This window comes from Rissa tridactyla, chromosome 2 (assembly GCF_028500815.1).
Source record: "Rissa tridactyla isolate bRisTri1 chromosome 2, bRisTri1.patW.cur.20221130, whole genome shotgun sequence".
NCBI lineage: Eukaryota > Metazoa > Chordata > Aves > Charadriiformes > Laridae > Rissa > Rissa tridactyla.
In genome coordinates this window covers 140,764,405-140,791,237 of record NC_071467.1, presented here as the reverse complement: position 1 = coordinate 140,791,237, position 26,833 = coordinate 140,764,405, and the positions used below count along the sequence as shown (strand labels likewise).

At 40.5% G+C, this 26,833-nt stretch overlaps 1 protein-coding gene across 4 annotated transcripts in view; it reads left to right on the top strand.

Moving 5' to 3' along the window:
• Positions 1-26,833, top strand: part of PPP1R9A (protein phosphatase 1 regulatory subunit 9A) — a 149,165-nt gene that overhangs the window by 74,266 nt on the left and 48,066 nt on the right. For all 4 annotated transcript variants that reach the window (XM_054189463.1, XM_054189464.1, XM_054189462.1 and 1 more), the window contains exons 3-5: positions 9,084-9,216; positions 9,713-9,833; positions 14,592-14,696. In XM_054189463.1, coding sequence (XP_054045438.1) covers positions 9,084-9,216; positions 9,713-9,833; positions 14,592-14,696 — 359 coding nt within the window. The remainder of the gene's footprint in view (positions 1-9,083; positions 9,217-9,712; positions 9,834-14,591; positions 14,697-26,833) is intronic.

Sequence of the window (26,833 nt, the reverse complement as noted above, 5' to 3'; positions counted from 1 at the left end):
GAGTTTGATGTACTTCCGTATGTTGGTGCATCCTTCTTGGACGGACTTGAGCATTTTAGCTGGGTTACTTCCAGTCCCTGCAGCCCCTCTGAGCGGACGCAGTAGTACCTGCTGATGTAACAGTAGTGGTTGCAGTGGAGAGGTCAAAGAGAGTGAACAGGTATGTCCTCTCATTGTTGATACCAGGAGATGATCCATCACTACCACCAAAGCAATTTCAGTTCTGTGTTCAGGCCTGAAACTGCACTGTATAAAATTTAAGATACTAGTTTCAGTGAAATGAGCTTTTTGGTTGTTTAACTGCTCATACTGGGAAGCAAAACCACACTCATGTCACAGGCCTAACGAATGCATATGATTAGTCCGTGCATTTTAATGCACGTGTCCCACTAGGCAGTGCAACTATGGCATGGTTTGGGGTTAGCATTAGTTGGTGCTTCTCTGGGTAGACAGGCCAGGTGCAGGACATGCTGTAGTGGACGGAGCTGTATGGATGCAAGCTGAGATGTGTTGGTGCTGCTGCAGGGCAGTGACATTGTGTTTTTTTACTGGACATGCTCTTTATGACTGTGCCAAGAGACACAAGACTTGATAGTGTGTACTAGTTCCCTGAACCAAGAGTATCTAGAGATAATACTTCCCAGTTTGTGTCAACAAATTGAACAGTTTGGTTGTGCATGACAGCTGTCGCTCCTGGCTCTCTGTCGTACATCAGATGAGGTCTCTGTGGGATGGAGAAGCCTAGGGCCCAGATACTTTTAGGATTTCAGAAACTGGAATCTGCTGTGCAGTTCTTTTTGCTGGAGTTTCAGGCTGCTTAAGTCAGATCTTTCTCCTATTGTGCTTTCTGAGGGAAACCCCAGGCTTGGTTTTGGTGTTAGACAATCGGTTTCTTTCAGTATCGCAGCTGTCTAATTCCCATCTGTGTCTCATCCCTGCGATTGCTTCTTGGGAAGATCTGTCTCCTTGGTGCTTCCCTGCTGAAGCGTTAGTGACAGCTGATGCCCACGCAGGCTGTAGGGGAGCACGAAGCCAGGAAAGCTGGAGGAAGCCTGTGGTGGCTCCTCCTCACTGACTCACTGCCTTTGATTGTGACAGAGCGGCCACATCACGGAGAAGAGACTCTTTAGAAAAGAAGTCACCTATTTCAGATGATGTCAGAGCTTCCTCTCCTCCCTGAAGCTATACTGTAGAGACACTTTCAAGCAGAAGATAGTGGATGGTCAAACTGTGTTCTTTTTTCTCTCATTTAGCTTCTTGAGCACAGCCACAAGGTTATCCTCAGTGCTGTGCCTGCCTTCTGCCCTTGCAGGGTGCAGCACAGCAGTAACCCTCACAACTGCTTGTGCTTCAAATACAACAGTGTAGGTCAGTGTCACGTCCATGAACATGTTTTGTTCTTCCTATGGTGCACTCCTGTCCCGACAGGAGAATTTTTCATGCTTAGTGGAGGAAGCCCAGCAGTCCAGCTTCGTATATTCAAAACAAGAGGTGATTGTAAAACTGCTTTAAAGAAATTAGTAGATACCCTACAAATGTACCAGTTTCTCCTCACAGAGGGTAGGGAGGTGCTGTGCATGCTGTTCTAGACATAAAGACTGAGAAAGTACTGAAGGTGTCATCTACAACTTGTAATGTTTTTCTGAATGTCCTATGTCCAAAGGACTTAGCCGCTGTTTCCTTATTTGGATTCTTGGTAACAATCACAACAAAATGTGTCTGAAATTCCAGCTGTTACTGTAATTAATAATAATGCTTCTGATACAAAATATTTATGATTTCCATCCATTAAAGACATCCTCTGGGTTTTCATTTTTCCCAAAGTCAACAGGGTGCATGTGGTAGAACCAGACAAAGGAAATTTTTATTACTGTCATTGTAATTAAGGTTGCCGAAGGATGCATCCGTAGAGTCAGGTGGATTAGTTCCCTTTGGCGTTTGCACATTTTTGTTTTCTCCCAGTTTCACTGCAGGACAAACAAGCTAATTCACTTAGAGAAGAAAATGGGTGATAGGAGAGATCAGAATTTGTGCGCTAAGGTCGACACTCCCCAAATATGGACACTGTCTGTGCCAAGTTTTGTTCCCTTCACATGAGAGCGTCCTCTGTGACTCCTCCAGCGAATGCACAGCACACCCTGGAGATGAGTTATAAAAAGATAGAACTACAAGGTAGTTCTTTAATTATTCACCATCCTGCGTTAGATGGTTGCACAGTAATGATGTATGTCCAGAAGACCTGATCATTCTCAGGGCGTCTCAGCAGGATATACTGGGAGATGACCCATTTTGGTTGCAGAGCCTGCTGCTGTCTGCAAAGAAGATGTGGAACAAAGGTATTCCAAGTTTTTGAAGTTTTAAAAATGTCACACAAGAAGACCAGTTATGACTCTGATAGAGTTTGTCATATGTAGTAAAGGAAGCATCATGCACTAAAGCAGTGAGCGTTGGGTGTTCCTCTGGGAAGCCACATCTAGTCCCTTTACAGTATGTGACTGCTGTTTCTGGAGCCATGGCTCCATACAAGACCCAGGAAACCCAAATTGTGGCCTTGGTCTTGCCTTGGTAGCTGTGAAAAAAGGGAAGGATTTTGGATCATCCCAAAGCTAATAGCATTGCTTTTTATGCCTGCAAGTGTGCCTGAAAATCTCAGTTCTCCGTAATGGCACAAGAGGTGCCTCTGGTGTCTTTGGTTATTCTTGCTTAAGAATGGTGATGAAAGGAAAAGAGGATGTAGATAGGTTGTTGTGCAAGTTTGAGGAGAGGTTTCAGCAATGTTTACTGTTCACACAAGCAATACCAGTCTCTTTTGCTGGCAGGTGTTATCCTCTGCTCACTGACAGCTCTGCATCAGCTAGAGAGTACTTCTGAAGATTAACCACTGATGTCAAGCTCAGCTCGTTGGTGGCTACCAGCGGCACATATAGTAATGACAGTGAAGGGGTTAGGAGCACAGGTGGTAATAACCACTCCCTGGCCTAGCATCACTTTCACAATGCCTCTAGCACAACGGGGTTACAAAACCTTTACCCTGAATTTTAAGAAATAAAAAAATTATGGGGAAAAGTAGTAGTTTATTGGTCTTCCATGGCATCATTATGGTGAAGTAGTGATTGTGATGCCTCCTCCCCTCCCCGGAGTGGATGCCAGAGACATGACTTGCTGGCAAATGTTCACTGTATTTGTGCCATTCTTTGCAGCACCGCTTTCCTGTGATGATGATGGTGATCTGTCTCACCCAGATGGCTGGGTCAGATCTTAGGTGCTGGTTTTGCTTTCTGAACAGAGGCATGAGGAGCAGGCATTATGACAGCATAGCAATAGTGGGTGTAAAGCATGGTTTCATAACTGGTGTTGCACAGTGATCAGCAGCGTACGTTGGCTGTGTCCCCTGAGGTGGAATGACCTGGTGTAATCAAGAATTGCACATAAGAAAGACTATGCGTGTGTTAGACTTGAGTAACTGAAGGTGTGGTGGAACAGCTACTGCAACAATATGCAGTTCTTGCATGGTTCTTGCTCTTTGGTGGCCACCAGTCATTGGAGGGGTAAAAAACATGGATGGCAAGACAGTCAGCAGCAGCTGAACCTAGGATCGGGTCTTCTTGCTTGGCACAGCTTGCAAAGGCAGTATAGGCATATCCAGCATATACTCAGTATGTTTGGGACTTTCTTAAACACATCAGATGAGGCAGGTTTTATGTTGCAGAGAATTTATAGTATGCAACACTAATAACATGGTTAATGTAGCACTAAGCTGGCTAGCCCATGGGGAGGATAGCCCATGTGATTCTGCATTGTTCATCTCCGTTCTCACTGCCTTAAAAAAAAAAAAGAAAAAAAAAAGAGTTGTCATTGGTTACTGACGGCAAAATTCTGTGAAGATTCTTGGTAGTTGAGAGCTATGAGAGAATGCTCCCAACTTCTAAAACTTTTCCTTTTTCCGAGAATAATCAGTTTCCATCTTTCTGGTCTCATTCATAAAATGAAGTATTAGAACCCAAATGTGTGATTTTTTTTCTGAATTAGAGTCTACAACATATTTTTATAGTTAGCAACATGTCTTTTCTAGACTGTGCTCTGTCACTGCTCTCTGAAAGAGAAGCAAGTAGTCATGTATGTGTACGTATGATTTCCCTGGGGCTGCCATTCAGGAAAATACCTGCCTCTTTGATCATACAGTTTGTCATTATTTTGATGCTGCATGAATCACTGATGTCCCTTTTTCTTTCACTTTAGAGAAGACAGAAGTATGTTGTCTTAACAGCAGTGTTGGAGTGAGCCCGTCAGTTCTTCGGTGTCTGTTTGTTTTGACATACACATTGAGCATTGGTATCCATTGGGTTGTCACTGCTGTGTTGGTGGCTTTTTATTTCTGCTGTTGCTGGACTGCAAGTGCTGTTGTAAATCCTAGTAAATGTCACATGTGAATTCTGTGTAAACTTAATTTTTTTCTAACTACTTGGAGAGGTACAACCAGAGATTAAGACAATGTATTGGATTTTCCTGAAAAAGAGCTTCCTTTAAGTAATGGCTCAGTAGACTTTATTGTAGTACTTGGCCAGTGTGATGGCAAAACCAAATCTGGTAAATCACAGGGAATGGGAGCATTCCATGAGTCTGAAATCCCACACACACTCTAGAAAACACAGCAGCAACAGAGGTGGTGAAGTAGGTCTACTTAAATCAAGTTAAGCATACTTTGAGGAAAAAGTTATAACTGTTTATTTTATTTTTAGCAAAGTACAATCTTGAGTGACAGTTCTCATGACTGTACTGAGCAAGTAGTTCGTTACTATGGTGGATAGACTGTTACACAAAGAAAGAACATTTCCAAGAACAAATTTTCTTTTCTTCATTTTAACACCCAGAGATTCATTTAATAGAATCAGTCAACCATTAAATGTGATTGTGCAAAAAGAAGTAAATGACAAACAAGAATATCTTCCCTCTTCCCCTAGTCAAAACACATGTTGAAGGCAGCGGGCAAGATCATATGACTAACGTACGAAAACCGGTAGGAAACAGACTGTTTTACTTTGATGATATCAGTGAAACTATAATCTCAGATTGAATGCTTAGTTAAGATACTAGATAAGAGTGGCATAATATATTTGGAGACATAATGATAACTGCATTCACCACCAACAGTATCTTTCTCATGTGCAAATCTAAATATTCCAAAACAGCAAGCAAGATCCAGGAAGCCATTTCTTCTGTCTAATGTGGTTCAAGAAAGATCGTCCCAAACAAGAACTCAATATATGATTTGATGCCTTGAAAGAAAATTATCCTGAAGCATATTGAGTCATTTTGCAAGAAATTTGAAACTGCTCCCACAATATACTAATGCCACTCATTGAACAAAAGGAAAAGAATGGGACCAGTTAACATGATGAAAAGTAATCCAGAAATAAATATACTCATTTTGTGACATAATTTTTCCCTATACCTCACCCTCATCTATTCTTTGTCTTCAGCAAGCAGTATTTATCTGCCTCTCACCATCCTTCAACTGCTAGTGACTCTATCTCTGTTTTCCTTGGTCACATCCATCTCTGTTCCATATTTGAAGCACAGGTCTCTCTAGTCATGTTGACAAATGAGACAATCCAAGCTAAATTCACAGCTGTTGTTTTTAACCTGTACCTGCTTGCGTGACTGCTGCATTTCAGACACAAAGACTTGTGGTCAGACCTTAGCTCAGTAATGTTTTAGCTGGGTTCAGTCTACTGACCGATCCTTATTTTGGTTTGTGTCGGCATGAATGAGGTTGGGTTTGGATATGGAACCCTTAGCGGGCATCATCTCCTTTGACAGCAAACCCCAGAGAAGGCAAGCTGCCAGAGGAGGTTGCCCACCAGCCTGCAGCAGGGCTTTTCATTGCTGTTGAGTGGGCTCTTCTGACTGGTATGATCATTCCTGTGTCAAGGTAGAGATGGTTGCTGCAAAGTGTACATCTGAATCAAAAGATAAATGGGGTGGCCTTCTGTCCCATACCTGCTGCTTTTTCACTACACTCAGGCTAGCATCGTTAGAACCAAAGGTTTTTTTCTAGCTTGATATGGCCTATGTAGAAAACCATGTTCATGATTCTTCTGTCTTCAAGTGTTTTGAGAAGCAGCAGACAGCGGTACATAACATGAAGAAAGCTTCATCTTGTGTAAAAAAGGTCTGGTTGAAAGACATCGAGTAACAAAAGACTTTCCAGAACGCCTCTGTCAGGCTGTTGAGCTGGTATGGACACCCTACATGTTTTCCGTTTCAACTAGGAGCTCAAACACCCAATGGGGTTAACAGTAGGAGCAGAAATTAATACATCGTTCAAGGCCTTTACAAAATACTAGATGCAGATGCAGTTATTGCATCCGCAAACAGAAGCTTAGGGAAGGAGCTGAAGGTATCACTTACATTTTGAAGGGACTGGCTATTTGGCAACCATTTGTTTCTCCATTTGTGGGTTGCCTGGCCAAAACTTGCACATAGGTTTTGCAGGTTATTTTAGACCAAGTAAATTGTTAAATTTCCTTATGCTTATTTCTGTGTCAGTGTCTTTTCTCCAATCTTATATGTACTAAAGCAGCATAAAGTGTTCAGCAGCATTGGACAGCGTTTAAGACTTATTTTGCTTAGCTTTTGGATATATTTATGAAGGCTTCTAAGGAACATGATTTAGTTAAAACAGCCTTTTTCTTGCATCAATATCACTAAAAATCAATGTGAGATAGGTTTGTGGGTTCTTGTAAAGCGTTTATCATCTCAGTCTTCTTGGAAGAGGCAGTTTATTAAGTGTTTCACATTGATGTAAAATACAGGACTTAAAATTTCCATAGAGTGAATAACATCTTTTCTGTTTCAACCACTACTTTATATAAAGCTGGGGGGTTTTTTGCAGTAGCTTTGTGGTAGCCATAACACAGTTACTGTACTTACGATAGTATTGAATAGTATTTTTGTATTGCAATTTCATTTACTGTTTTTAAAAAAATTAATCTAATTTCTAATCTAGTCCAACTAATAGCTTTTTGGGCAGGTGAAACCTCAGGTGGAAATGAGCCAAGTTCCTGGCATTGCAGTGGGCAGCAAGCTGGCATGCTTACTCCCGGAGAAGTCGTTAAGGAGCCTCCATGCAAGGAGAGCAGGCTTCTTGAGACCTGAAAATACGTGTAGCTATGGAGCATGGTGCAATGTTTTATGTTGGAAGAGAAACAGTGATAAAAACATGGCTATATAATTGTATCTTCTGTAGGGTGTCTGTAAAAGAGGAAGAGGATATATATGGGAAATTGTTTTCCTTTATTTGAAGCAACGAACATGATATATGCCTGGGACTGAAGTTCAGTAAAATAATTACTACTAATAATGCGTATTCTTTCATTACTGCCAAATGTGACAGTTAAGTGAATTAGGCTGGAAAACTCTGACCTCTAAAATACAAAAATATGCTTTTCCTAACTGTTTGAAGTCCTTAAAAGTCTAAATAATCTCTGACTGAAGGCCATGTTCATGTTGAAAGTAGAACGTAGCGTAAATGATATAATCAGGTTAATGCAGTCAGTGTTAAATTCCTGCTCTTAACCTGGTTAGTTTAGAAAATACCCATAGCTGTGTATATTGCTCTCCTAAAGAGTTAATATGTAATATGGAGCATAATCTCTAATGGTATTCATAGGCGGCGTAAATGTAGATTAGTAATCTTCAGGTCTAGCTTTAGTTCATAGAATCATAGAATCATAGAATGGTTTGAGTTGGAAGGGACCTTAAAGATCATCTAGTTCCACCCCCCCTGCCATGGGCAGGGACACCTCCTGCTAGACCAGGCTGCTCAAAGCCCCATCCAGCCTGGCCTTGAACACTCCCAGGGATGGGGCATCCACAGCGTTTCTGGGCAACCTGTTCCAGTGTCTCACCACCCTTATAGTAAAGCATTTCTTCCTAATATCTAATCTAAATCTTCCCTCTTTCAGTTTGAAACCGTTACCCCTCATCCTATCCCTATACTTCCTGATAAAGAGTCCCTCCCCATCTCTCCTCTTGGCATCCTTTAGGTACTGGAGGGGCTATAAGGTCCCCCTGGAGCCTTCTCTTCTCCAGGCTGAACAACCCCAACTCTCTCAGCCTGTCTTCATAGCATAGGTGCTCCAGCTCTCTGATCATCTTCATGGCCCTCCTCTGGACCCACTCCAACAGGTCCATGTCCTTCTTGCGCTGAGGACTCCAGAGCTGCACGCAGTACTCCAGGTGGGGTCTCACCAGAGCAGAGTAGAGGGGCAGAATCTTCTCCCTCATCCTGGTGGCCACACTTCTTTTGATGCAGCCCAGGATGCGGTTGGCTTTCTGGGCTGCGAGCACACATTGCTGGGTCATGTTAAGCTTCTCATCAACCATCACCCCCAAGTCCTTCTCCTCAGGGCTGCTCTCAAGCCATTCCCCACCCAGCCTGTATTTGTGTTTGTGATTCCCTGACCCACATGCAGGACCTTGCACTTGGCCTTGTTGAACTTCATAAGGTTTGCTTGGGCCCACCTCTCTAGCTCATCCAGGTACCTCTGGATGACATCTCATCCCTCTGGCCTGTCAACCACACTGCACAGCTTGGTATTGTTGACAAACTTGCCGAGGATGCACTCAAACTTGTTGGTTAGATGAATGGATAACTGTAACTTCGTTAGGAGGAAACACTGAAACAGAGTCTGTATGCAGATCGCCATTTCAATGTATTTTGCTTTTTCCTGTCCGTGAATCTTTACTAATAATGCATTCTTAATGAGCTGAATTTAAGTTGAATTTTGAATTTAAATATTGACTTGTAGTCATTCGAGATCACCTTCTGCATTTATAATCACAAACAATAAAAATCAGTCCTTCATACTCAGTTGACTTTTGCAGCTATGTTTGTGCTTTACTTGAATGAAAAAGCACGAATTTTAAAACCTGAAGTTTGCATGAACAGGAGAAACTTGTCTTTTAAAAGCCTTTTCAAACTCTGCAACATCATCACAGGATGAAAGCAGTAGCTATTTTCGTAAGTTGGAAGTCTTTTTGGAGTAGGTAGTTGAGTGATTTTTGGTCTGTTTCCACAGGTTTTCAATACATATTCCAATGAAGACTATGACAGGAGAAATGATGAAGTTGACCCAGTGGCTGCATCAGCTGAATATGAACTCGAGAAGCGTGTGGAAAAGCTGGAGCTCTTCCCAGTTGAACTAGAGAAAGGTATGGACTCTGTGTGCCGTTTCCAGTTCCTGTGACACTGAGCTACAAGTCTGAGGAAGTTTACACATGTCTACAGAGCTTGTCTTGAACTTCCATGAGTCTGTTGTAGTCACCTTGGCTTTTTGGATTTCAAGAATTGTTTAATAAGGAATTAAAGCAGCAGTTCAGAAACATGCAGTTCTTTGTTTCCCTAAGGGAATTGTTTTGAGTCGTTCCATTAACATATGATTTTACACAGTGTTTTGATGCAATGCTTTCATTCTCCACTGGAAGAGTAAAAAATCTTGATTGTTGTTCTGACCTTCTCATGAGGGTGAAGGTGATATTTTTTGTGTGTAATTAAAATGGTAGAATAATAAAGTTTTAAAAGGAAGCAAAAGGCTATTAATGTTACTGACATGGAAAACCAAGAGGAACCAAAGCATAAATGTTTACATACCAAGTAACTATATAAATCAAATTAAGAAGCTTCTGCTTTCACTTTCCTTTTTCACAGATGAAGATGGACTTGGCATAAGCATTATTGGAATGGGAGTTGGAGCAGATGCAGGCCTTGAAAAACTGGGAATATTTGTCAAAACAGTAACAGAAGGTGGGGCAGCAGAAAGAGATGGCAGGTAAACTAGACTCAGTCTTTGGAAATTTTCCGAGCAATAGTTACTATGAATTATGATTTTCATGGGAAAGAATTGTTTGCTTAATGTATGTCATGATAACTCAAAGCTGTAGAATTCGGAGACTTCCTTGGGTAAGGTCCAAATACCTGATGTGGTTACGAGAAGACACCAGTGTAGTATATTGAGTTTAAACTGTTTAAGGAGAACAGGTTTTCCAAAGTTGTGTATTCATGACTACCTGAAAACGCAGATGCTTTAGCGTGAGTAAAGCTGGAGATTCCAAATTGTGCATCACTTTTGAAGGTAGTTTGTATTTTAAATGTGTTGAGCTCCCACATGTTCTTTTGGCTTCAGACCAGCTTTAAACAATGAGTACTTATGAAAAAGAGTTCTGCTTGGCATTTGATTAGGAAAATAATAAGTACATCTGAATGCTTAAACTCTTACTAAATACACCTCCTCTCAAGTTTACTAACATAGGCTGTTTCTTTGTATTTCTTATTATGCACAGTTTTCTGCTCCAGAGTTCAGTTTTCACTTCTACAGCACTGAAAGTATGTTAATCAATTGGAAGCTGTACCATAAATCTTGCCCACTAAAGAGATGAATTGGTGTTTGTAGTCTTATATGATGCTCATATAAAACCTGGTGGCTTCTGGAATTGCTTACTTGGTATGTGCAGGTTAAAGAATTCCTTTTGAGCATACTTTATTTCCTATCATATATGACAGAGTCACCTGTGTATTACACAATAGCTGCCACAATCAGAGCAATGTTTCTCATAAAAGTTAGAAAAACACTTTACTATGTAATAATTTAATAATGAAAAGTATTCTTAAAAATCTCCCAACCCATATAATATCTCGTTTTGTCCCAGGGCCTACCCTTTGTAAATCTGCGTGTGAATAAAATATTACTTATCTGATACATTAACAAGTAAGTTTACTTATATGCAGTCTTCACTTCTATTTTTAACCATTAGTGATTTGTTATATTAGTTATAAATAATACCAAACACAGGTAAAAAGAGTAAGAATAAACTAAAAAGTTGATACTGTCTTCTAAAAAACGTATTGCAGTGACCTCTTCTGTATTGATGAGCAGCTATAGCTTTTCAGACAGACAAAAGGTTGTTCTGCTGTGGAAGCCCCACACAAATTACATCAGAAGGCTCTACGTGGCAAGGGATTGCAAAATTTAATAACATTGCTCTGAAACTACTGAAGTATACTGTCTTCCAGATTACAGATCTTGGACATAAGATACCAGGTGAAGGCCAAGTACTGATTTATCACAGGCTTAAAAATTACAAAGGGGAGTGAAGAAGCTGACACCTCAAGATGTCATGACTTCATCCAGTACTTTAAATTTAAATGAATGTTTTTCTGAAAGGCATGCTTGAGCTCAGCCAGAAAGCATTAAGCTCACGACTGGCATTCTGTGTGAAATTCTCTGGTTGAAAATCAGACTCACTCACAACTGCTCTCTGATGATCTGTGTTTTCTGTTCCTCTAATTTGAGTGGGCTACAGAAGTTAATGTACAATCCCAAGTCTTTTCTTTCATTTCCCTAGATGGCATCTGAAAGGAGCTTGTCAGCTGAGAAAAAATAATACCTTTCTTTGACCATTCTAATATTTGTGTTGGTTTTCAACTGGCTGAATGTTCAGTCAGCTGAGAAATAGCCCTCTGATTTTCTCTTTGAGAGCCTGACTGATCATTCACTTGGGAAAGGGACATCTAATCCTCTCAGTCAGCAGCAGTCGGTTCTGTAATAAAGTGCATCAACTGTAAAGGGTCCTGTTAACTTCTTCTTTGTCAAAAGCCTAATTAATCATTAACACTGATAGCAAAACAAAGTCTCCTAACAGAAAATAAAACCCTATTTCAGCTCTTGCATTGGATATTCTGAACAACCGCATAGCCGTCTTCAAGCAGGCTCTTCTGAAACTGCAATTTAAAACATTGCAATATCTGTCGGATAACTCCCATCTTTTATTGAAAGACCCATCGAATCGTGATATAAAGTATTTGCTTCCCATGGAACCCAAAATCTATACAAAGAGGTTTCTCGGTGATTGAGCACCTCTGGCTTGATTCATGTTGATGCAAACAAACAGCGTTCAGTTGTCATATCTAAAGGCGTTGTGTGGCAGTATCTAGCCTAGGAGGCTGCTTTGAGATGAACCCAGAGGCAAGCATGTTTATAAGTAATAAAAGAGATTATTAATAGTGCGTAAAATAGGAAATCAATCATTAGACAATTTGAAAAATAAAATCTTTGCCTGGATGAATTCGTAGCTGCTTCTTTCCAGTTATTTTGGTGATGAGTCATTCACATTTTAAAGTATTTAGGTAACATTGAGAACAACAGTTTTGAAACATTACACAGTTCTTAACTTGAAAAATACTCTAAACATTGTCTTTGCACAGGTTAAATTTTTCAGTTCATCATATAGATCAGTAATTATGCAAGTAATTCGTTCAACTTTACTTGGTTCACTTCTGTAGTTGCTGCTTCATTGAAGTGCTGCTTCGCATAGGCAAAGATTGAAGTCATGACCATTAGAAAATAATTGTTAGAAGAAGTACCAATTTCATTAATGATAAAAGTAGTTAAACCTCTGTCATTCACGTGTTGCCACCCTGAGCCTAATCTTTGGTTCATGTTTGAAATTAGATTTGAGAGACAGAGGAAGCCTAGAGCTCCTAGTGGCACCTGGGGTGGCTGGTCTGGGGGGATAGGGCTAAGCTACAGGTACAGAGCTGCGGTGGGAGTGGGGCTGGAGGGTGGACGCCCGAGGAAGAGGAAGGCAGCCAGGAGAATATGGCTGTGAGAGTATAGAATGTACATGGCAAAAGACAGGAAACTTCTTTTTTAATTACATGTAATTATATAATTTGAATAACAATTATGTTAATTGTATGTTATTTGATACGTATGTATGTTTATATATAATTAAAATATATGTATGTATAGAAAGAGAGGAAGTTTGGAGAACAATGGCCGTAAAATTAAGAGTTGGAAATGAATTTAGGAGTTCTACAAACTAAGAAGAAGGAGATACAAAATATGCCTGAAGGACAAATGGAATCAGACTCAACTGCAGTAGATCAAGACAGAGCAACTTATGCAGTTGCAGGCAACAGTTCTCTAACATGATGTTTCATCACCTGAAATACTCTTAACTCCGTATCCGTATGAACACTGCGAGGCCACTGCATAGCGAAGTGTGTAAAGTGTTGTAGGTAACTGCCGTCAAAAAGGAATCCGTTCTTCCACTATTTAACTTTCAGCCAAGAGGCTGACAGCTTCCCACTCAATGGGCACCAACTTAAACTTCTTTTCTTGGAACTCCTGTGGCCATCTGACTGCACCTCATGTTTACTAAAGTGAAAAAAAAATAATTAATTTTTACAGTATCTAAATACAATAAATATTAACACGATTGGTGTATTTATTAAATGCATCAGTGTAAATTGAAATAAAATTCTGAGATTAAAATGCCTGCTATGATTTTCAAGGCATGAGTTTATAGGCTGTTGTGAAGATCATTCTTTCAAGGTTTCTTATATACAGAAGGGAGATCCTGCCCAGAACACAGGGACATTCTGTGGTGTGAGGCTGCCAAAGAATAAATCTTGTATTTCTTACTCATCAGTGGAGTCCAAAGAACTGAAGATACTGCTTGAACACTCTAGAACTACAAATCATTGCCTCGGATTTGACAGAGAAATCAGTGCTCCAAGTCAAAATGCTTCAGCCCTCTTTTGAAGCCTCTGTTGTTCTTTGAAAAGAAGTCTTATCACTAAGAAATCCTGTTAAATACCTTATTTTAGGTATTTTCATATAATTTTCATAGCAGTTTCTTGGTTCCTTTGTAAGCTGTATTGTTTGGATCAGTAGAATCCATGTAAATACTTGAAAATTGCTCCCTTTGACTAGTTCTGAATGTGTTTGGGTTTTTTTTAAATTTTTGAAACTGTAGGAGTTTGTGCATTTCTAGAGGACATTTTAGTATAGTAGCCCTAGTTCCAAGCATTTGTAATCCAGATGAGTCCAATACCTGCTCTAGGGATTTCATAGCAGTGCTTGCTTCAGATGAAAGCAGCGTGTTTTTTATTCCGCCCAACTTTTCCTGCATCGAACAGTGTATCGACTGTAAATGGGTGTTTGGTTTCAAAGAGGGAGTCCTCATTAAAACAGCCTGAGGTCGTCTTATTGTGTGCAGCAGGATCACACTTACACTGGGAATTCAGCTTTTTGGAGCAAGTTAGATGAAATATTTTAAGAGAGTAGGTCACAATTAAGACTGGAGCACAAGCTCTTTTTCTCCACAGATGAGCAGGTTGTTTTAGTTAAATATTGCATTTTTTTCCCATTAGCCTGAAATACCAGAGCTATGTCTTATGCTGTTTTTCAAGATTGGCTTAGGAAAGAATGATAGAAGAACTGTTCAAGTATCTTCTTTAATTTAACTCATATGACGAATTCGAGAGTTTGTGTTGCTGTATTTATATGCAAGGAAAGTGACTGGATGATTGATGCTAATAATTGTAATAGTAACTTTGAAGCTGGATTTATGAGATGTCTGTGTGCAAGGAATGATGCATTTTTCATATTTACCTCAATCATTTTATGACTGAGTTTTTATTTAAAGTCTTTATTTAATATCAAACTAAAAAGATCTCTTATATGCTAAATTTTGCTGAAAATTAACCAAGAATTATTAATATATTTCTGGTTTTTCCCTGAAAGGATCCAAGTGAACGACCAAATTGTGGAAGTTGATGGCATCAGTCTGGTTGGTGTTACGCAAAATTTTGCTGCAACTGTTCTTAGAAACACCAAAGGGAAAGTCAGGTGAGTATTTTAGAAGAAAAAAAATTGTGTTTGAAAACTTAAGATTAGCTGGTTTATTTCACAGGAGCGTCAGTACGCCCATGTGGAATCAGAGTTTTTTATCCTTTTTGTGTCTTCTCTGCTTTTATCCCAAGACAGGGATGAGCTGTGGTATTACAGATTTTTGTTCTGGCTTAAATTTTTAAAATATCATCACTGAATAAAGCTGAAAATGGACATAGAAGAGGACAATTCACTGGTCTAGATCTCTGTGGACTCAAAACTGTTTCTCTTAGCTGAAATGACGAGGGTCATGGGGATTGGTAAGATGGAAACTGGGCGGCCACTGATCGCCTCCCTGCTCTTCCACTGGTGCCACTGGCCACGTTACTGCCCCAGGGCTGGAGGAGTAAGGCAGTGAGCACTCCGGTGTGCACGGATGCACCTCAGCACAGAGGAGAAGAAAGGGCTGGATGCAGTAACGTTAACAGCTTCCCAATTGAGGAGAGTAACACCCCGGTATTAATTCAGTGAGCTACCTGAAATCCCGGCACCATCTCTGGGTGTCTGTCTGTTCTATGCTGCGGTTCATTGGAAGGCATCCCTGTAAAAATCCATAAAGTAATGAATAGGTTGAAAATGTAACATACACTGCAAGTAAAATTCTAAACTAACGTAGATACAAGGTTGTGAAATGTTTGTAAATGAATAAGAACATATTTCCCTAGAAATGAACTGTTTTGCCATTTAAAAACCTGTTCAGTCAGATAGCTTTTCTGTTTAATAGCTTTTTAAGTTCAGCAAAGATTTAACTCTACAAAATAAATCCAAGAATATCTCTGGCGTATTGCAAAGCAACAGCCATTCTGTAGTCGCTCTTTGGTTCTCTCTCAAAATCCTCTCTAGTGAGTGCAGCTGAATTCTTTAATTAATGAGTTTGGGGCTGACTTCTTTTGAACTGTGACTGAACGACTGGTGGTAATATATTCAGTCCCCCTCAGACAGTGGTGTTATATGCTGGCGTGCACGTTTCCGCACTAATTCCGTCGCTGTTCCCTCACGACACTAAGGAATAATGTTGGGATGTGGATTACGCAGAGAATCTTGGGGGTGGTTGATCAAGGTTTTATTTGAAAGAGGTTATTTAGGAAAAAAATTATTAGAAATTTTAGTGTAATTACAGGTGAATGTATTTTTATATAACATTTACAGTTTTAGCTACATCAGTCTTAAATCTGCAAAGACTCACACGTGCTGGGAGTGTTCCTACTGAGTTGACTATAAAAATGAGTATAATACTTTATTAGATTTTCTGCAGAGCTGGGACCTTCGAACATAAAACCCTTTTGACAGAGAATAATGTCTTTCTGTGTTTTGGTACACAAAGCAAATGCTATGTATATTTTGTGTTTCGTGTTTTAGTTTAAAAAAAAGTACATCAAACATATGTATTATATACATTTATAATCAACTTAGTTCACGTAATTAGTATGGCATAAGTTACAGAATAGAGTACTTGGTTCCACGGAGCAATAATGGACTTGGAGGAAGGAAGAAACATAAAATGGTTTTCACACAGAATGCTCCCAGAATCTTCTCTCAGGAAGTAAATTACAGTCAGACTGGTTGCAATCTAGACCCTTTTGTCATAAAATAGTGGACTGTAAAAAGTATTTCTTCATTGTTGTTGAGCTCACATTGTCAAGCGTACTATGTATCCTCTGCACAGGGATCATTGGCTTCTGACAGGTCTCATTTATCAAGGAGAGATGTGTGAACTTCTACATTTTTCCTTGTAAGTAAGCTTAAGATACTGAGCTTTCACAAGAAAAATGACCCAGTGCATTAGTGTCACAACTAGATTAAAAAATTCATAAAAATATTAAATTAAAAATAAAGTTAAACGTAAATTACAATATGAATTATACTATAAAATAATGTTATTAAATAAAACAGATGTATAATTATCTACGTGCACACTGCCATACTGTGTGGTTAGCAGCCTCTTAATAATGTATATTCTAATTAGGAGAAAGGTATGGATAGAATTTGGTGCAACTCCTCCTATTTTTGCATCGTTTAAAACTTCATGGAAAAAAAAAGCTCCGAAAGACTACTCTTCTGCTTTACACAGGCCAGCTGAGAAATGCATGGGTTTTTTCCTGGTTTATGGTAAGCTGGGAGCGTGGCTTGACGTGGCACAGCTCCTGCCCAGCTCCTGGTCAGGTCCTGGACCCTTGAGCTGACCGACGCTGCACGGGCGCTGGCGAGCTGGATTGGTTTTAGCTACTCAAAATCAGAAATGGTTCCAGAAAGCTTTTTCTTTTAGAAAAGAGATAGAGATTTCAGGATGCTTGATGTTTTGGCTTTACTGTAGGTTTAAACGTTTGCTTGTAAAGTAAGCGAGAGCTAATATTGATGAGTTTAGATATGAAAGAAAATGCCGTGTTTTTGTCTTGCTGACTGTTTTTCCTTTCCTGTATGACACAAGGGCCCTGCCTGCTGCTTGTTCTGTGGAGAGAGCAATTCTTTTCTGACAGATTCTCTTTCCCACTTACACCTGTGTTAGAGCTGGGATTGAGAAATCCCTCGTCTCCACCCTGTTTGGCAGACACCGCTCACCTCTGCACCTGAACTGCTCCAGAACCTTAGGGACAACGTAAGAGGATCTTCTGTGGCAAAATCCCTCTCTTGCCGTCAGCCGTCAGCTCCTGCCTGTTGGCCGTGCAGGGAGTGATGCTGCTGACCTTTGAGTGCACCGTCCCCGTGGCAGCTGCCATTAACGCTCCGTGTCACGGTGGGAGGCAGGAGCAGTGGAGAAGGCTGCTGCTATATAAATACCTTCTGACGTTCCCGCGGCGGGTGTCCCAGCTGAACTACAAGCGCGCAGGCAATGTACAGTCGCACATCCCGCCTAATTCAAGGCCAGGCAACTTCACGAATCCTTCCACAGGAAAAATCACATACATATTTACTCGCACGTCTGCTATTTAACAGTGTCAGTTTAATGGATTTTATGTAATTGCTTTAATAAGCCTAGTTATCCTTGTGACTATAACATAAAGTGTGTGTACCTTTCTTCTGCCCGATGTCTTGTACACACAGAGATCTGTGTACATTTCACTGGCATTATTTCACTTTTATAACCCACAACATTACAGATACACAGTCATTTTGTCCTTCATCTAGTCAAAGCGCACGCTAGTTTTTGTAGCAGGATTTATTATGTGAGATCAGTTGCAAAGAAAGGACATTCAAGAGCAGAATGACATTAAAGCTACTTTTTAATTCTTTGCAATAAATGCAGGCAGCACCTCTTCAGGGAGCTTGCATAATACAAATACTTAGTGATTTTTTTTCTCCTTTGAGCCTTCTGAACACTTTGAATGATCCTGACAGTGGAAGTCGTTGACCTAGAATAGATTTTTGCGATCTTTCTGCTAGAAAAATATATCCAGACTGTCTGTAGCTGACACAGTAAGAAATCAGGGAAAATGAAGACATGGCTTTTACCTTTTGAACTGTTCTAGATGAGGGTGAGAGAGAGGAAAAGACGAGTAAATATAAGCATCTATGATTATTTTATCCATTGTTTGAAGTATTGGACTATTCAGAAGAGTTGTCATACCATAATGGAAGATCATTGACCCAAGCAATTTGGCTTCTCCAATAATAAATTTAATTATTCTTTCTTTCAATGTTTTATATGAAGATAATCAGCACCCACCAGATGTACTCTGGTAGCCTATGAGAGAAAGGAAGGAGAGGGAATTCTTTCATAATCCCAGCTGGCAATCAGCTTCTGTTTTTAGGGATGAGAATTAATGTCCTCGTGACTCTAATCTGGCAAATACAACTATAAATGCTATTTCAATTGATGTAAACATCAAGTCTTCTTTATAATTTTGCTTAACTATTTGGTTTACTAATATCTCCTGTTAGTGAATTTCAGAATTTGATTATATACAGGAGAGATTTTCCATCAAAATGGGTGGTGTTTTCAATTTTGTTGAGTGTCGCCCCTGCCCTAAGGTTAATGGATCAGTCCGAGGGCAGCGCCAGACTAATATCACTAATTGTTCTGTGCTTCTTCTGACCGCATTTAGTATGTAATCCATCAGCTTGAGGTTTGCGAGTGCCTACAGTCATAAAAGATAGGTTAAGAAGGCAGCTTGATAGTGGGAATCTTGTCCTGTCATGGAGCTTCTCCTAGGTTATTCTGCCTCCTGGCTTGCAGTCTCATAGAGCGTGGTGCTGAGTAGCAGACATGAAGTTCTTTCTTTGAAGTTGCTTGGGGGATGTTGAGGGTGTGTGTGACCCCACTCTTTCCTCTTTATCATACTGAAAGGGTGCTAGGGGACCCTAATGTCTTCACCAGAGAAAGCTCACTTGGAGAGTTGTATACCTCCAGGAAATTTTATTTTTTCTTTTACAAAGATTACATTCTTTTACTTTATCCTTTTACCATACTCACCTAATCTCTCTCCGTCCTAGGACAAATATGGGAGCTTTCAGTGGGGACTGCACTACTCTGCCTCCCTGGGTACAAAGATCCGTGCCCACGCAGCTCTGGGTAGTGCAGGGTCGCAGGAAAGGAGGAAGGTTTCCTGTGTTGATGAGTAGAAGGGGTCTTGGATGAGAGAGAGTCATTGGAAAATCTCAGTCTTTCAGTTGCTGCTTGTATGCTTTTATCATTATTGCTTTCCTCTGAAAGGTTTCTTTTAAGGAAGTTAACCAGATTCAGTGTTTTACTGGGGAGGCGAATTTTGAATTCCGTGTCCTCCTTCCGTATCCTGTCGCCTGAATGTGACTAAGCATTTTCTCAGCTTTCCCAAGTGTTGCTAGGCACTGAGCGGATGCTCTCATGGTGCTTTCTGAGTCAATTCTTGAGTTTTCAGGGAACCACATAGAACCTGTGCAAAACCTGTTTGATTTCTCATGATTTGCACCACCTTGAAAGTAATTGTATTAATTCTAACCTACCGGTGAGTTTACCAGTTTTTATTTAATTAAATTCTGCTGAAATGCTGCAGAATCTTCCCATCTTAATTAAGAATCTAAATAATTAGTCAGCAAATTTTGCCATGTTTAATTAATCTTCCAGATCATTGAAGAGTAGGTTCTAACAATAGCAGTGTAACTGTTAAACCCTGGGGCTTTCCACTATTAACTATTCTCTGTTCTAATAAAGAATCATTTATTAGCATTCTGTGTTTTTTCTTATCTGGACGATTTTAATTCAAAGCAGGGATTTGTCTCAACTCCCACTCCCAGTTCACAGTCTAATTTCTTTCTCTTACTGTACTGCAGATGCAATCTTTCACACAAAAATGAAGTTTTTACTTTTTTTTTTAGATAGCTCTATACAAGGAGCAGTTAAAGAGCAAGAAGTGAAAATATTTGCTTCTTAATTAACACCAACTTGATGTGTCATTTATTCCTTCTTCAGCTAATTCCTCACTCCATCTTGAGCTGTTTTGTGTTTTTTTTTCTGGAAAATATACTGTCTCAGAAAACAGCATTTGCATGCCTGATGTTAGTTTTGTTTAACGTCACAACATCTGGAAAGGTAATTTATATGGTCGTGTCTATGCAAGCGCTAAGACAGTATAGAGGACAGATGAAGTCAACCGCAGGATCTAGCCAGCAGCAGCGTGTCCCAGTGGGAACACCGTTTGCTCACAGTAACAGTGCACAGCACTGCTTTATTTTTGTGACTCCTTCCCCTAGATAATCATCTTCTCTTCTTCCAGTGCGCCTGCGTGTGCAGTTTTTCTCCTTCTCTTTCTTTTCTCCCAACCTGTGCTCCAGCCCTATGAAACAACTGTGCCTTTGAACATCTGCAGGCATTCTCCATCCTGCAGATCCACGTTGTGGAAGAGGCAGGAGAGATTTCTACTTCTTCCTAGTAATGAGTCCTGAGTAATGAGGCAGGAGCCAAAAGCAAGATGCACCACCTTCCGTGTCTGATTCAGAGAGCTGGATTGTATTGCCTTTTTTTCTGGCTGGGGGGGATGATTTTGTTCTTCCTTTCCTTGTCTGTTTCTTATTCCTTGAATCCAAGTGCTGGAGCCAAGGAGAGAAAAAGAAGTGGAAAGAAAAGCCCTTTGCTCTCCAGTGCTGATTGCCAAGCTGGGACTTTATGAAGGGCTGCTCAAGAAGCCACGTGTGCTTGGTGCACATTCTGCTTCTTTGATAAACCTCAATCATGGACCCGCCAGAAACGAAATTCGTGGTGCCTTCCACCAAAATAGTGTGAATTTCTCCTGTTCATTCCACTATGGTTATACTAAAGATTAGGTAGTGTAAGCTGGTTTCTTCTTTCTGGTCTCTGAAAAGAACTCCTACAAGAGCCAATAGTCATTCTGTAAGACTACCAGGAGTAGTGTGCTGAACGTAATGTGAAGAATTACTCCTGAGCACTGTGATCTTTTAGCACCAGTGAGGTAAGGCTGCGCTCACCAGTGCTTTGCTGGTTTATATTCCTTGGCTGCGCCTCGGACCGTTCGTCGGTGCTGAGGCCAGCTGGCACCAGAGGGCTCAGTGCTCGTTCCATTAAACTTTCTTACCCTTCAGAGCAGGGTCGACGTATCCAAACTGTCCGTTGGAAAAATCCAAGCTAACTCCCAGCCTTTGCTGCCTCCTAGACTCTGTCTGAGTATTATTTGGTACAATATTAGTTAACTTGGGCCAAACCGTTCCAGAGACCATTTCAGTGATTTAATAGTGTAGATGATCAATTACTAGTGCTTGGGAGCGTTCCCTGGTGCTGTTTAATTTACTGGAATAAACATAGGCCCTGTGTCCTGAGATCTTGCTAATTTGAATTTTATGGCAAGTGATTTCTTGAAATATTTGCACATTTGGACAGGAAATTATATGTTTTGAGTGTGAAATAGATAAAGAAATCTATGTTTAAAAGATTTTGGCTGAATTATATACCATTTTGCTAGATATCTAGGGCATTATTTTTAAAATTAAGTGTAACATGAATTAATAAGATTCAACGGGGCTGGATTTCATTAGGAATGGCTTTTTGTTCCTTTCCTGGAAACAGGAACAACATGACAGGTTTTGAATCACTTCATCCTCAAGTTGGTTGGATCTAAACATAAGTTCCTACCCCTGCAACTGAAATATCATCATAAATGTTTATTTAGCTAATTTTTTTACTCTTTCAAACTTCAAGATACTATGTTGTGGAAGCTCCCACCCAGTTTTGGTGCATCCAAAATGTGATGGTGACTAATGTGATACAACATTGTGACAGCTGGGCAGAAATACCCACCATTCATCCTTGCAGGATAACTCACCAACCCACAGGGGGGGTGCTGTAGGAGCATTTAGCTGCCCCTGGACCGTGCTATGAGGGTGGTCCATCTTGCCTACAATCTGGATCATCTAATCGTCCAGATTAAGAACGTGATCTGACCTCAGCAGCTTACTTGTGACCCATCTGTATTTTCTTCCTGGGTTTCCTTCCCATGAATGCCAGCAAGGGTGAGGGTGAAGGAAGGTAGATCCCACTTCAAAATGCAGTCAGGTTTTAGAAATATTCCCAGGTAACACTTGTACCTTTTGAACAGAGCTGACGTATGTGCTTCACTTGCATTCAGGTATGTTAAAGCATAGATTTACAAATGTGTTTCTTTGAGCTGGCCATTCCCATAAGAATTGGATGGTACTACAGAGAATGCTGATTAAATGGTCATCATGTATTCAAGGAAACCTTTTATTCAAGCATTGCGTTGGGATTCTGTCAGGCTGTCTGGAATAGATGGAAGAGATTGTCTACCCGCATTCTCAGAAGAGCAGAGCAATGTAAGGACCAGAAGCAGGAGAAGTGCCAAAACATTGAATCCCTTGGCTGATTTTGAAGTACTCTTGAGTAAAGCTAATGTGTCAGTGAGGACCTAGACCAGAATTTATTTCTGTGGGAATAATTAATCTAAGTGCATTAATATTGGTGTGGGGGTTTTTTACGTGACTTCCTAATCATCTGACTCAATATCCATTTAGTGTTGACAGTAGCAGAGCTTATCAGGCGCTTGTATCCAAGATGCTGTGGAGAGACTGCTGAAGCTTTTCTCTCACTTAAGCTATTACTTTGCTGCTCGTCCACCAGCACCATTGATACTGCTGAGGAAGACCTCGAGTATGTCACAGGGCTCTGAGGGCTAGGGTGGAAGGGCATAAGAGGTATTCTTCTTGATTATACCACTCAGGTAGGATTGGATGCAGGACGGCCCTTGGTTGTGCAGCTGATGTTGCAGGGGAGGCATTGGCTTTTATGGACCTTCTTGGAGGAATGAGAAATGCTGGGGAGAGACAGGATCCACCAGACAAAGTGGGGCAAGAACATTTTTGCCAACAGGTCTCATAATCAAGTTGGGGGGGAGGGTGACCTAGTCCTTGTTTTGGAACAAGTGACAAGCGAGTTCAGAGGTTTTGGTTAGGGACGTACAGGGGACTTACAGTGCTCCAGCATCTACTGGAAGGGTAACATGGGTTGGTGCAAGTAACCCAGGAGATTTTTGGAATGTGTCAAAAATCACTTATTGACAGAAGTGTTCAATGAACCAACTAAGGGAAGCAGTCTGCTAAATCTGTTATTTACAGACAGGTTTGTGACCATTTTGGAACTGGTCACTTCTTCAGTGAACATTGATGGCAGCTTTAGGAGCATTAACCATGAAATGGTGAAGTTTAAAAACTGGAGAGGAATTAAGATGAACATTAGCATTACAACCCTGGACTGCAGGGGAGCAAATTTTGGCTTTTTTAGGGATCTGCTTGGCAGGATTCTATGTAACTACTACCTTGAAGGACAGAAAACCACAGGAGACCTGCTTGATCTTTGAGGATATAAGGATACTAGAGGAGGCCATGCCAAAAGTCTTGCAAAAGTCAATTTAAGCAACATATACTGGTCTCCCCTCCTCCATGGAGCCAGGCCTGCTGCTTAGTGGGGCAGGAGACCTTGTTGCAAAGGATACAGAAAACGTCTGAGATAAATTAATGTCTGTGGTGCCTCAGTTTTCCCACAGATTGGCTAATGACCTGGATATTGTTGCAGGGACATCTTCAGATTTCCTGCATTCTCCAACAATTTGCCTCAGGGCAGCAATGGCACTGGAGTGCAAGGATTCATATACAGCTCTCGATACCTTTAGTGCCTGCTGCCCATGCACCATATGCCAGACTTTGTCATGGTGTGCTGTGACAGTCGTTCAGTCAGATGAGTATGGTTATGCAAGTGAAATAAATGAACCCTTGTTTAATTCAAATACTTAATCACTAAGATACATTTTTTAAAAAATAATTTAAAAAATGAATAAAAAAATAATACTAACCAAACCACTACTTCAGCAATGATGACAGCAAGTCACACAGCATGCACTACGCACACATCTCATTGCTGGCTCATTATCGTTAGTGAGTTACCTACAGCTCATGCCACAGCCACACCGCGGAAGTCATGTTCCCGTGCGCCTGTCCTGACTGCTGACAGGGCAAAAGGACGCCCGTGTTGGCTCAGATCACTGATAAGTTGGAGTCCTGCTCTTCTGTCGTCAAATTCAGGGTGCAGAATGTAGCTTACTTCATCCTGGGTCTGGGGACAAGGATGGAGGCTACAGAACTTCTGCACGATAGTTGAGCTTACTGGCAGCTCTGTCTCCAGGGTCTTTGGAGGCTTTTCCCCAAAGTTTGCTTTTCTGTGCTGGCTTTACATCCTGCACTAGGCATTACATGGGTTGCCCTGTCAGGTGTTTCTTACATGACCTTAGATAACTCCGTTCAATTGTTGCCCCTTTCATCTACTGACAGTGGTTACTTCCTCGTGTTACTTTGGGTGCTCGTCTCCAGGCAGAATTGTTCACTTGTTTGTGTTAGTTTTGGGTCACTGCCATCACTAATCTCCAGGCAAACCTTGTTTACTTCCTTCTACCAATCACCCTCAGTTCCTCTTGGTTGCAGCTAATAGCTTTAAAGCTTACTCTGCGCACGCTTGTCTGTGGCGCAAGGGAGGGCTGGGTGGATTTACAGACATAAGACAGAAGGCACCATTAGCAAGCTTGCAGATGAGGTTTGATAGGATAACAGACAGGGCTGCTATTCAGAGGGACCTCAACAGGCTGGAGAAATGAGCTGGCAGAAACCTTATAAAGCAAGGGCAGATGTGAGTCCGGCATCTGGAGCAGCGTAGCCCTGTGTGACACGGTGAGCTAGAGAGCAGCTGTGTGGGAAACACCCTGGGAAGAGGTGGAGAGAACATCTTCAGTCCGAAGAAAAGAAGAATGGGATGGCAGGCATCTTACTGCTGTCTTAGCTCCCTTCAAGGAGGTAGAAAGGGTGAACCCGCATTCTTTGTACTCTCTGTACAGTGACAAGATAACAGGCAGTGAACAGAAGCTGCAGCAAGGGAAATTATAACTATATATTTTCACCAGAGAAAAACATACTGTAAGGTTTCTCAAACATCAGAACAGGTTACATCCCGTCGTTAGATTCAAAATTGATCAAGGCCATGAAAAAGTTGGCCCTGCTTTGAATTGAGGGGGGTTAGGATGGACCAGAACTCCCTCCCAAACTAAATTATTCAGTCACTCAAAGAGTCTTTATGACTCCTGTGTTTTGGGTCATTTTATCTGAGGAAACGTAGTGGAACCTCGTAGCTTGTGAATTCCTTACGTCCAGTGAGTGACCTCTGCATTTGAGGCTGCCGTCTTTTAAGAGAGCTTGATCTTGTTCATGAAAACCTGTGACTAAATAAAACTGCCGCCTTAAGGGGTTCACACCACTTTTAGCACTTTGGATTAATTATATGGCTATTATCCTAATGGAAGCAGCCCGAGTAGGTAATTGAAGACATCTTGAAATAAATTAGATAAATGGTAGCAGAAGCAGCTTTATGCTTTAAAGCTCAGAGGAAAACCATTATTAAAAACCATCTGTAAAACTCCCCCAAATACAATGAACTTTATTGTACATTTTTGATTGACTGAACTATGTTTTAGGAAAGCATAGAAGAAAAGAACTGTGAATGCTGTTGCAGCAAAACACCCCCATTCTTTATTCCTTAGAAGGAGTCTGCTATATTCTTACTTGATTTTTGTTGAATTTAAGTAACCAGTGCTAAATTACTTTTAACTGAGCATTTAATGCCTACTGAATCTTTAAGATAAATCATTCACTGAGAATAAATCACTAAAAATCCATGTTGCGGAACTTCAGTTTTGTGTCAAAGAGTTGGTGCCTGCACACATTTTTCTAGTACCAAGGTTCTTTTCGAAATGGAAATGCTTCTTAATTAAATTAATTCTTATAATAATGTTTCTGTTTCCCCTGGCTGGTAAAAAAAAAATCAATAAATTATTTTTTGTTATCTCAAGAAGGACAGTTCTGCAGATTCTCATTTAACAAAAGCTGGAAATATGCAGAAAGCTATACATCAGGTGTACTTTAAAATCATTAAATCATGACTGGATTGCAGGAGATGTAGGAGTTGTTGCCAATTTCAGTAGAATACTTTTCTTAACCACCATTACTGTAGTTTAATTTTCAATTTCTTCAGGTATTGTAGTCTTTAGATCTTCTTCAATTGAAGATAAGAGTCAAACATTATTTATATTCCTAGCTCTGTCCCTGTTAACCACAACCAAAGGGAGTATTTCCCAGCTGGTGATTCAGCTAGATAGTGTGTAACTGTGAATATCACGGTCCGTGCATGCCCTCGTTCTCTGTGGTGTTCTCTCCTCTCTCTTTCTTTTTTGTGGACATCAGAAATAATCAGTAATGGCCTGAGATTTAGTCCAGTGATGGCCTGTAGTACAGCTTTACAGATTCACTGGGTTTTATTTTGCAGTTGCTGGCTTTAATAGTTTATTATTGTGATGAGGTTTAAAGGCTTTAAAACCCTCATTTGTCTCATATCCAGAAACATAACCAGCTTCTTAAACATATTATCACTGATAGAATTTATAGTTCTTTGTTATAATACTTTTGGCCCTTGAGACTAATTAATCAAGTCTGAAATGCATGTGCTTAATTTCGGTGAGCCAGATTGATGTGAAATACATAATTAGCCACTTTGTTGAAGTGTGCATATTATGGTTCGGTGACTAATTTTCTGGTCAGTGAATCACAACCTTATGTCT